Source organism: Bison bison, unplaced genomic scaffold, assembly GCF_000754665.1.
Source record: "Bison bison bison isolate TAMUID 2011002044 unplaced genomic scaffold, Bison_UMD1.0 scf7180017864089, whole genome shotgun sequence".
Taxonomy (NCBI): domain Eukaryota; kingdom Metazoa; phylum Chordata; class Mammalia; order Artiodactyla; family Bovidae; genus Bison; species Bison bison.
Genome location: NW_011494661.1, coordinates 1,139,960 through 1,150,980, shown reverse-complemented (window position 1 = coordinate 1,150,980; position 11,021 = coordinate 1,139,960). Strand labels below are relative to the sequence as shown.

Here is an 11,021-nt window from a genome sequence, read left to right as displayed (position 1 = left end):
GCCTCGCATCTTTAGGGTGAGTTCAGGGATGGGATGGGCCAGACCTCTGTCTGCCTCTGTGGTGGACCCACTCCAGCTGCTCTTCTCCATCACTGTGGCTGCCTCCTTCATCCTGCCCGCCCGCCTGCACGTGGATGGCTACAGTAGCCTCCATTCCTGTCTGTGTGGCTACACGTCACCCCACAGTGCAGAGTTTTCCATACGTGAAGCTGGCTGTGCCCAGCCTTGTTTAGGGCCGTGCCGGCTCCCTGCCCGTCCCTGACCTTGAACACTCCTGGTTACTCCACTCGTCCCCCAGGCTCCAGCAGAAACGTCTCTTCCCCTGGGAGTTCGTCTCTCACGCTTAGCCTGGGTGAGCGGGCCCCGCCCTGTGTTCCCGAGAGGCCCTGTCCTGCCCTCTCGGTGGCACTGGTCCCAAGACTCTGGAGTTGTCCCCGTGCTTGTCTGACCACCCCCCGCCTTGGCTTATCACCTGCTGCCAGCCAGCGCCTGACATTGCACTGGGCAGGCCCACCTGGTGCTCCAGGGCCTCAGCGATGGACAGAGGGAGCTGGCTGCCGGCGCTCTGCCCTCCAGCCTGGGTGCCCCCTCTCTGCCCGTAGGTGACGGCCTCTCAGCTGACTGTGCCGCCTGCCACATGCACCATGCTGCTGCTGGCGGAGAGTGAGGGCGAGCGGGAGCGCTGGCTGCAGGTGCTGAGCGAGCTGCAACGGCTGCTGCTGGACACGTGGCCCCGGCCCCGGCCCGTGTACACCCTCAAGGAGGCCTACGACAACGGCCTGCCGCTGCTGCCACACACACTCTGCGCCGCCATCGTTGGTGAGCCTCATGCGGAGGGGGCGCCGGCCTGCTGCGGTCACTCAGGCCGCTGTCACTGCCCGGTCCCTGCAGCCCAGGGCTGTGGACCCTCTTGCACACGTGTCCTCCTCGCCACTCCTCTGGGCATGGTTGTGAGGGACCTGGGCTGGGGTGGGGTGCCTAGCTTCTATCCCTCCATTTCTCTGCACCTCCCTTTCTGCATAAGAATCACGAGTGAGTGTAAAGACCCAAGGCTTTAGTAAGAGATGAAGGAGGTTCCCCTCCAGGCTGTTAGCAGCCGCCTGGTGATGGGGGAGCCTCACACTATCCACTGTGGGGCTGTTACATTCACCCAGGAGCCTGGTGCACAGCAGGGCCTCCGAACCAGACCGCTGGGGAACAGGAGAGGAGGCTCCCTGGCCTCCCCTGGCAGCTGGGGCTGGGGCTTCTCCCTGCCGTCACTCAGGACAGAGCCACGGGAGACAGGGCTTGCGTCCTCCAAGTCCCCTGTGTCAGCTTGGAGCCAGGGGACAAGGGCGTTTATTGAGCAGAGGTGGCTGTGAGCTTAACGCTTACCCTGCGATGCTTCATCTCTTTGCAGCCTCACAGCAGCTCTGTGAGAAAGGTACTGTTATCAGCCCCATTTTACCAAGGCTGTGAGAGATGACGTGACTTATCCCCAGATCCCACAGCTCAGGGTGGGAGAGGCCTCTCATCCTGACTCCTGGCCCCTGTGGCCCTTCCCCATTAGAGCCAGTCTGGACTCAGGGACAGAAGGGTCCGGGAACAGTGGGACTGTCCTCTCTGAGTCCTTGGCAGGGGCAGGCAGACCACCCAATCTCCCGCCTCTAGATGGGCCTTCTGACCCCTGACCCCTGATCCCCTCCCTCCCCGCTCCAGATCAGGAACGGCTTGCTCTGGGCACCGAGGAAGGGCTGTTTGTGATCCATCTGCACAGTAACGGTACCCGCCGGCCGGGCCAGGGTGGGCTTGGGTGGAGTCAGCCCCCAGGGACAGAGGAGGCTGGGCCCCGGGCGCCCCTCACCCACCTGCTGGTGACACTCTCCCTCGCCAACCCCGCAGACATCTTCCAGGTGGGCGAGTGCCGGCGGGTGCAGCGGCTGGCCGTGAGCCCTGCTGCGGGCCTTCTGGTCGCGCTGTGTGGCCGAGGCCCCAGCGTGCGCCTCTTTGCCCTGGCAGAGCTGGAGAACGTGGAGGCAGCCAGCACCAAGATCCCCGAGTCTCGAGGCTGCCAGGCCCTGGCGGCCGGGCGCATCCTGCAGGCCCGCACCCCCGTGCTCTGTGTGGCGGTCAAGCGCCAGGTGCTCTGCTACCAGCTGGGCCCAGGTCCAGGGCCCTGGCAGCGCCGCATCCGTGAGCTGCAGGCACCAGCGCCCGTGCAGAGCCTGGGGCTCCTGGGCGATCGGCTGTGCGTGGGTGCGGCTGGCACCTTCGCCCTCTACCCACTGCTTAACGAGGCAGCGCCTTTAGCGCTAGGGGCCGGTCTTGTGCCTGAGGAGCTGCCCCCGTCCCGCGGGGGCCTGGGTGAGGCCCTGGGCGCCGTGGAGCTCAGCCTCAGTGAGTTCCTGCTGCTCTTCACCACCGCCGGGGTCTACGTGGACAGCGCCGGCCGCAAGTCTCGCATGCAAGAGCTGCTGTGGCCAGCAGTGCCCACGGGCTGGGGTGAGGCCTGTGGAGGGCCAGGCTGGGTAGGGCCTGGTATCAGAGGAAGACAGGGTCCTGCCCAAATTCCTGAGTTTGGATTGGGAGGCCAGTATGTGCCCTCCTGCCTGACACACCCTTGGTGGCTTGTATGGGATCTTCCTTCATCTTCCTCTTGCACGGGACCTTGTTTTCATTCAAGCTCTTTCCCTGCCTGAACTACTGTCCTCTTTGTAACTGGCCGCCTCTTCAGTTTGCAAGTCCAGCCCCAGGGTCTAGAGCTAGTGAGCCCTCCATAATGAACCCCATGATTGTTGTCAATATCGTTACCGCTTTTACACTCCTCCCCGCACCATCGGTCCTTTGCTTCTTTGTGCTCCCCCACCTGCATTCAGATCTCTGCCCTGACTCTCAGCACGTTCTTATTACAATGACTGGTTTGGTACATGGGGGGTCTGCAGTGCTTCATCACATCCAGCACGCAGCCCAGGCAAGCACCCCCCAGGGGCTATAATGTTTGGAGGAATGAATGAGTGGACGGCATCAGGGGAGCCTCAAACGTCCACAGGTAGCTGAGGTGTTGGGCTACAGGCTGGAAGAGAGGGACAATGCTCCTTTCACAGCCGCTCTTCTGGGGTGGGGCCTGCGGGTTGGGTGCAGCACAGACACTCGGTGTGTAGGCGTTGGATCCAGACTGCCCAGGGCCAGTTCCCAGCTCCCACTCACCACAAAGTGAGACTTAGCTCTGGGGTTTCCGTCATCTGTAAGTTAGGGACGATAACATTACCTGCCTAGAGTTGTTTGAGAATTAAAGGAGGAAAAATACAAGCAGGCCTGACATGGCTTAGAGTGAGTGCTCCCCGTTCCTTATCTCTGACTTGCCGTGGAGCTTGGGTGGGGCAACCCAGAGAGTCTCCAGGAGGACCTTTGGTGGGGTGTGGAAGTTACAGTGCTGTGACAGGGTGTGCCCTACGATACAGCCCAGAGAGGTGCCTGACCTGCCTGGGGCTGCACCGCACAGCGTCCCACCCTGGCTATGCAGGTTATGCGGCCCCCTACCTGACAGTGTTCAGCGAGAATGCCATCGATGTGTTTGATGTGAGGAGGGCAGAATGGGTCCAGACCGTGCCACTCAAGAAGGTGAGTGCGGGGACTTCCCTGATCGCCCAGTAGCTAAGACTCTGCGCTCCCAGTGCAAGAGGCTTGGGTTCAATCCCTAGTCAGGGAACTAGATCCCACATGCTGCAACTAAGATCCAATGCAGTGAAATTAATTAAAATTTTAAAAGTGAGGCCTGCCCAGGCCCCTGGGGCTGGACTGGGGTGCGGTTGGATAACATGGTGTGACCTCTGCGCCTGCTGCCTCAGGTGCGACCCCTGAACCCAGAGGGCTCCCTGTTCCTCTTTGGTACCGAGAAGGTCCGTCTGACCTACCTCAGGAACCCGCTGGCAGGTGAGGGAATGTGGAGGTGGGAGGAAGGGGTTGTGACCCTGAGCACCAGCTGACTGGGGCCGTGGGGCCTTGGGAGCACCGCCAAGCTCTCTGCTTCTCTGGCAGAGAAGGACGAGTTCGACATCCCCAACCTCACGGACAACAGCCGGCGCCAGCTCTTCCGCACCAAGAGCAAGCGCCGCTTCTTCTTCCGCGTGTCGGAGGAGCAGCTGCAGCAGCAGCGCAGGTGCGCCTGTGCCCTGGGCGGTGGGTGGGCGGGGCCTCCCGCTTTGGGGGCGGGGCGAGTCCAAGCCTCGCCTTCCTGGAGAGGTGTCACCTTTGCCCCGCACGTCCCTTCCCCTACCCCCGTAGGGAGATGCTGAGGGACCCTTTCGTGCGCTCCAAGCTCATCTCAACACCCACCAACTTCAACCACCTGGTGCACGTGGGCCCTGCTGACGGGAGACCCAGCGCCAGGGACCTGCCCCCGGTGGTGAGTTATGAGTCCTCCGGAGCCCATCAGCAGCCTCTCCTTACCTGGGTCCCTGGACCTCCGCACGCCCAGGCCACGTGCAGTTCGTGTGACCCGGTCCCAGCCCTTCGCGCTGTCCCCTAACAGGCTGCGGAAGTGAAGGGACGAGGTGCCCGCGGCTCTGGCCCGCAGCGGCCCCACAGCTTCTCCGAGGCCTCGCGGCGCCCAGTCTCCATGGGCAGTGACGGCCTCGCTAAAGACGCAGACCCCAGTAAGGACAGCCTCACCGCCTCCACTACCTCTGCGTCCCTCCCCCATGTTTCCACCCCCTTTGGACGCTTCAAATCTGACCCTGGATTTTCGTCCCCTCGCTCATCCTGCTCCTGGAGCAGTGAAGAGGAAGCCTTGGACATCTCTGTCCAGCGAGTCTGTGTCCTGCCCCCAGGGATCTCTGAGCCCTGCAGTCTCCCTGATACAGGTGAGTCTCCCCCAGCTCAGAGTCAGGCCCTTCTGTCTCGTGCTGGGACCTGAGGCCAGAGAACAAGCTGAGCCTACACCTGCCTTGGATGCTAAGAGATGCTGACTCCCTCTGTCTAACCCCTTAGTGGGTTCCACCTGCCTGGAAGCAGGTCAGCCTAGGCCTGACTGTCGTGGCTCTGACAGTCTCAGCATTGTGGCCCCAGGTGACATGCCCAGCCTCCCTGAGCTTGTCTTACCTGTAAAATGAGGTTATCGTTATGAGACCTTTGTGAGGTGAAGATACCTGAGCACGGTGCCTGGAACAAAAGGAGAGCACCACAGAAGGGGAGTTCTTGGAATTCTAAGCACAGGCCTGGCAGGAGGTCAGGGGAGGGAGCAGTCCACTCTGGCTGGGGACCCGGAAGATCTAAGATTTGGGAAGTCATCCCCTCACCCTCCAGTTCTGTCTCCATCTGCCACCCCCACTGCAGCCACAGCAGGCCACTCAAAGCCCTGGGATCCGCCGTGTTCTCTCACACCTCCAGGCCCTTACCCCTGCCATCCCCCCTGCTCCTCTTGGAATGCCCTTTCCCGTCCTCCACCTGATTAAGACTCAGGCCAGCTCAAGCCTCTTCACCGACATCACCTTCTCCAAAGGCCACCTGGCTGCCTGGTCAGGTGGTCACTGCCTCCCTGGGGCCAGCGCCACCTCTGGCACCCTCCTCCCTCCACCCTGTCCTTGTCGATCCTGCTGTGCTCTAGTTTTCCTATGAGGTCCTTGATTGCGAGGGTCAAGTTTGTCTTCTGCCTGGAGTAAAGGCTATTTGTTGATTGAATGTAGAATGAGCGAATGAATGGATGGGTCCTGGGAAAGCCTCTGAGAGGTGCTGGCCTGGTGAGAGAGGAGTCCTGCCTTCCTCTTTCAACCTTGACTCTGTTTCTTTCCCCCTCCAGGTCTCAGAACGACCCCGGAGCCTCCCCCCAGCCCCTGAATCTGAGAGCTCCCCTTGATGTCCTCTGGCAGGACCCAACTCCCAGTCCCAGGACCCAGAGAGACATGAGGGAGCAGAGAGCTTGAGGAATGCCAAACTCCGGCTGGTCCGGGACATGTGGAAATTGGACTCAGGGAGGGTCTGGGCTGGGCAGCCGTGGCCTGGGTTTCCAGGCCCCTGCGGGCGGGATAGGGGTGGGGGTCTGACTCCCAGCCCTCATCCTGCCCTTCCCTCTGCTCGCAACCCCAACCTGTGCTAGCCACGAGGAATAGGATGGCCCCCTCCTGTTCTGGGGGCCCCTCTGCCCCATCGTCCAGGGGTGATTGTGCCAAAGTTCTCATCTCCAGGGCCAAGCCCCAGGAGGCCTATGAGAGTCCAGATGCGGGACAGAGAAAGGCTGGACCCCTGGGAGCAAGCTGGGGTCTTGGCTGTGGACTAAAGCCCAGCAAGGCCAAGTAGGGGCGTATCCCAGACTCCACTCAGGGGCAGGATAGGAAAGACAGACTCTGATCAAGAGGCCAAGGTAGAGAAGGAGAGAGGATGTCGGTGAAGGTGGTGAGAGAGGCACAAGGGAGGAAAGGAAGTACAGGAGGAGAGGATAGTGATTGGAAGGAGGTGAGAGCCAGCCAGAGGAGAAGGAGAAGGAGAGAAGGGTAAAGGACGAGCAATGGAGAAGAGAGAGGCCAAAGGAGAGGGCTGGAGGGAGTGGGAGCTGGGACAGCACAGGCCCAGGCCCCTTCTCTCTGCAGGGAGGCAGTGGGGCTGGAAGAGGGAGGGGCCCCAAGAGCCAGCTAGCATCCATTAGTCATCTAATCCGTCCAGGAGGAAGCAAACTCCCAGCCAGGGGTGGGATGGGGGGTATTTATAAGGGCTACTTGGTGAGAGGTGGGCACCCTTTGGGTCTCCAGGCACACTCTGGCCCTTCCCAGAAAGGGGACGGGTCCTTTTTCTCAAAGCTTCAACCACCTGTGTATTAGGGGATCATAGGAGCATTTTATTATTGATCACAGTCATTATTATTTTATTATATTACTATTTTTATTAAGCATCCCCCTATGGTTGAGTAGGGGGCAAAATAAGTATTTATCTTCTCAAATGCCATATGCCCGGGAGGGATCAACCCTGACGCTCTGTGAGGCAGTAAGAACCAATAAAAACAGCTTTGTAAGCTGCTGGCCTCCCCGCCTGGATCTGTCTTCCTGGGGTTCAGAAAACAGAGGGATCGGGGAGGAGGGAGGGGATCAGGGACAGTTAAAGACCAGGTTGTCTTTTTGTGTCTTCACAAATCAGATGATGTTCACACGGGGGGTGGAAATGAGAGTTTAAGAGTGAAGGGACAGGGACTTCCCTGGTGGCCTTGTGGCTAAGACTGTGAACTCCCAATTCAGGGGGCCTGGGTTCCATCCGGGGTCAGGGAACTAGATCCCACCTGCTGTAGTTAAAGATCCTGCATCCCTTAACTAAGACCCAGGGCAGCCAAATAGATATATATATATTTTTTTTAAGTCATAAGTGAAGGGGCAGTTTACAAAAGTGTGGGCAGCATCAGGGGAACCGACCAAGGAGTGGTGGTGCCCTGAGCCCTGGCAGCAGTGAGGAGCTGTTATCACCTCCAGGTCAGCTGGGCAAGGCAGGTGTTACCAGCGGGAGTTATGGCTCTCAGGGAAGCACTTGGCCGTGGCCAAGCAGGAAGGCAGCCCAGGAAATTAATTCCTTTCCTCACTCTACTCCCTCCCTTCCATCTCCTGCTTCCTCTTGTCCAAACCCAAGCAGCAACCAGAGGCTCCTAGACCTCAGTTTCTGCAGATCTAGAGGGCAGCCTTTAGGGTACAGAACCGGGAGGTAGGGGGCCAGGGGTAGGAAGTGGATCTGGAGGGCACAGCCTGCTGTTCCACCCAGGTGAGGCTGGTGGGGAGGCGGGGATGTCTGGGAGGGGTCTCCTTGTTCTGAGCTGGGGTGTCCATGACTGGGCAGGACCCTGGCCTGGAGGCGGGGCTGGGTGAGGCAGGAAGGTAAGGCCTGTGCACCAGGATTAGGGCAGGTCTGGAGCTGATGGCTGTGCCCTAAGGCTTGTAGATGGCCCTAAAGCTAGCAAAAGTAACCAAAAAAGGGCCTAGGTCTTGCTAGAGCTTGGGGGCCCATGAAATTGCAAGGCCTGGTTAGGAGTGTAGCCTTGATTCCAGTCTAGTACAGAGGATGAGATGGTTGAATAGCATCATCGACTCAATGGACATGAGTTTGAGCAAACTCAGGGAGATAGTGAAGGACAGGGAAGCCTGGCACGCTGCAGTCCATGGGGTCACGAACAGCAACTGAGCAACTGAACCACAACAGCTGCAGTCATGAGCAAGTTACCTGACCTCTCTAAGCATCAGTTTCTCGTTCTGTAAGTTGGGATCATAAAACCCATCATGAGAGGTTCTAGTAAGACTTTGGTGAGATAATCAGTATAAAATGGTTATATACTAATGTTATATATAAATTAAATTATATACACTCAGGAAATGTTTGCTCTGCCTATGGAGATGCCAAAACCTGAAGACACAGCCTAGGGCAGGGATGCCAAGGCCTCTTGCAAGCTACAGCCTCACCAAATTGGAGAAATGGCCATTTCCCTAGCACCCTTCAATAATTTAGCCAACAGGTTTTCACAGTTTCACGTTAAAAAAATGTTTTTTCTCCCAAAGTTTTATGTTGACAAATCTCAAAAAAGGTTGAAAGATTACAAGCTCCCCACCCTCTTCTGGATTCACCATTGCTCAGTTTGCTGCTTTTGTGCTTCTCATGTACTGACGGTGTATTTCGCTACCATCTGAAGGTAAGTTACACACAGCCTGAACTTTGCTCAATACTTTGCAGACATCCGTTAAGAAAAAGGAACCACCACCAAGGGAATTCCCTGCCGATCCATGTCTTGAACCCGTGTCCTTGGCAGTGGAAGTGTAGAGTCCTAACCATTAGATCTCCAGGAAGTTCCCAGGGCATATCTTTTTTTTTCTGGCTGTGCTTTGGCAGTCCAGTGGTTAGGACTCCATGCTATCACTGCTGAGGGTCCTGGTTCAATCCCTGGTCAGGGAACTAAGATCCTGCAAGCTGCGTGGTGAGGCCAAAAAAGAGAAAAAAAAAAAAGAATAAGGAACCACCATAAGTCACTCTCACAAGATTTAATATTGATACTCTGTATTAATCTGTTATGGGTTGAATTATGACCCCTAAAAATGAAGTCCTATTCCCAAATCAGAGTGTGACCTTATTCGGAACTAGAGGCATTGCAGACGTAAGTAGTTTAACAAGGTCATTAGGGTTGGCTCTAACCCAATATGACTGGTGTCCTTTAAAAAAGGGGGAAATGTGGATGCATACACAGGGAGCGCACCAAGTGCAAATGAAGGCAGAGATCAGGATGATGCTTCTATAATCCAAGGAATGCCATGGATTTGCCAATAAGCCACTCGTAGCTAGGAGAGAGGCCTGGAATAGATTTTCTCACAGCTCTCAGGAGTAACAAATCCTGCAGACATTTTTTTTTTAATTTATTTATTTTTAATTGAAGGATAATTGCTTTACAATATTATGCTGGTTTCTGCCATACATCAACGTGAATCAGCCATGGGTATACTTATGTCCCCTCCCTCTTAAGCCTCCCCGCTCCCACCCCGTCCCACGCCTCTAGGTTGTCACAGAGCCCTGGTTTGAGTTCCCAGAGTCACACAGCAAAATGCCCGCTGGCTCTCTATTTTACATATGCCAGTGTGTATGTTTCCACGCTACTCTCCAGCCGCCCCACCCTCTCCTCCCCCCACCCCACTCCCGTGCCCATAGTTCTGTTCTCTGTGTCTCCTGCAGTCATTTTTGTCTTGGACTTCTAGCCTCCACATCTGTGAAGTGATACATTTCTGTTTAAGTCAACCAGCTGGTGGTATAATCATGTCAAAAACATTCTTTATAGCATTAAAAAAAAGTTGAGTATCCGATTCTAGATCGCATGTTGCATTCAGTTCTTGTGTCTCGAATCTCATTTGACCCAAGACAACTTTCTCCTCCTTCCTTTATAGGTCATTTTTTTATGAGGTTAACATCTTTTTTAACAGTCCAGGCCAGTTTTTTTTGGTAGAATAACTTGCAATTTGCATTTGTCTGATTGTTTCCTTATTAAATTCAGATTTAACACTTTTGTCAAGACATAGCAGATGCTATTTTAAATTAATTTTGATTACAACAATACACATTTGTTTTTCTGGTAAATTGGAGGCTGAACTCCCATTTGGCTCCCTGCCCTCCCCTCATGACATTAATTTATGTCCTTGTGTACCATGTCATTGGTGGGCATCAAGAGGAACCACCGTCCCCTAGCCCCCTTCTCTCCATCAGCAGGAATCCAGTTGGATCTTCAGGACCCTCCCTGTCCTCGGCAGGAAGCCCTGACCTCTGTGCTTGCAGCTGGCCCACCACCGGACCCCTGCCTCAAGACCATCAGACCTGGGCCTACTCCTGTCCCTGTTGCTCGGTCCACTGCAGGGGCTGAGGCCTCTAGGTTCTCCATGGCTCTGGCCATCCCTTGTTCTGACCCCGTCTCCACCCTCAGCTCCCGAAAGCTGTTCACCATGTACTCTAGAGCTGATGGTCCAACTGCAGCAAAATCCCCTGCGCCCTCGCCCCCTTTTGCAAATGGTCCTTAGCCCTCCTGCTCTGGTGGAAACTTTGCCCTTTGGGGTTATGCTCACTGCCTCATGTCCCGCAGACTTTCCACAGCCCTCCTGCCTTGCGGCCTGGAGATGGGGTAGGTGTCCTTCCTGAGGCCACTGGTAGACATCCTGCTCCCTCTTCCTTTCAAACACTTAGGTCTGAACTCAAGTTATCAGCTTTTACCACTTACTTTGTCTCAATGTCTCCCAACCCATGCATGGCTCATTTCTTAATAATTCTAGCTCCTGGCTTGTTGCCACTCTCTCTATCCAATTCTTGTTTTATTACATTTATTTATTTTGGCTGGCCATGCTGCACAGCTTGTAGGACCTCAGTTCCCTGACCAGGGATCAAACCCAGGCCTTTGGTAGTGAAAGCATTGGTCCTAACCACTAGACCGCCAGGGAATTCCCTCTATCCTACTTCCCTGGTGGCTCAGCTGGTAAAGAATCCACCTGCAATGTGGGAGACCTGGGTTGGGAAGATCCCCTGGAGAAGGGAACAGCTACCCACTCCAGTAT

At 56.1% G+C, this 11,021-nt stretch overlaps 1 protein-coding gene across 1 annotated transcript in view; it reads left to right on the top strand.

The window, feature by feature from the left end:
- CDC42BPG (CDC42 binding protein kinase gamma (DMPK-like)) overlaps positions 1-6,989 on the top strand; it is a 17,073-nt gene extending 10,084 nt beyond the window's left edge. The window contains exons 28-38 of the mRNA XM_010838100.1: positions 5-16; positions 603-819; positions 1,699-1,761; positions 1,882-2,481; positions 3,503-3,600; positions 3,828-3,912; positions 4,018-4,138; positions 4,264-4,384; positions 4,511-4,634; positions 4,756-4,841; positions 5,777-6,989. Coding sequence (XP_010836402.1) covers positions 5-16; positions 603-819; positions 1,699-1,761; positions 1,882-2,481; positions 3,503-3,600; positions 3,828-3,912; positions 4,018-4,138; positions 4,264-4,384; positions 4,511-4,634; positions 4,756-4,841; positions 5,777-5,833 — 1,584 coding nt within the window. The 3' untranslated portion in view covers positions 5,834-6,989. The remainder of the gene's footprint in view (positions 1-4; positions 17-602; positions 820-1,698; positions 1,762-1,881; positions 2,482-3,502; positions 3,601-3,827; positions 3,913-4,017; positions 4,139-4,263; positions 4,385-4,510; positions 4,635-4,755; positions 4,842-5,776) is intronic.
- Positions 6,990-11,021: the final 4,032 nt, after the last annotated feature.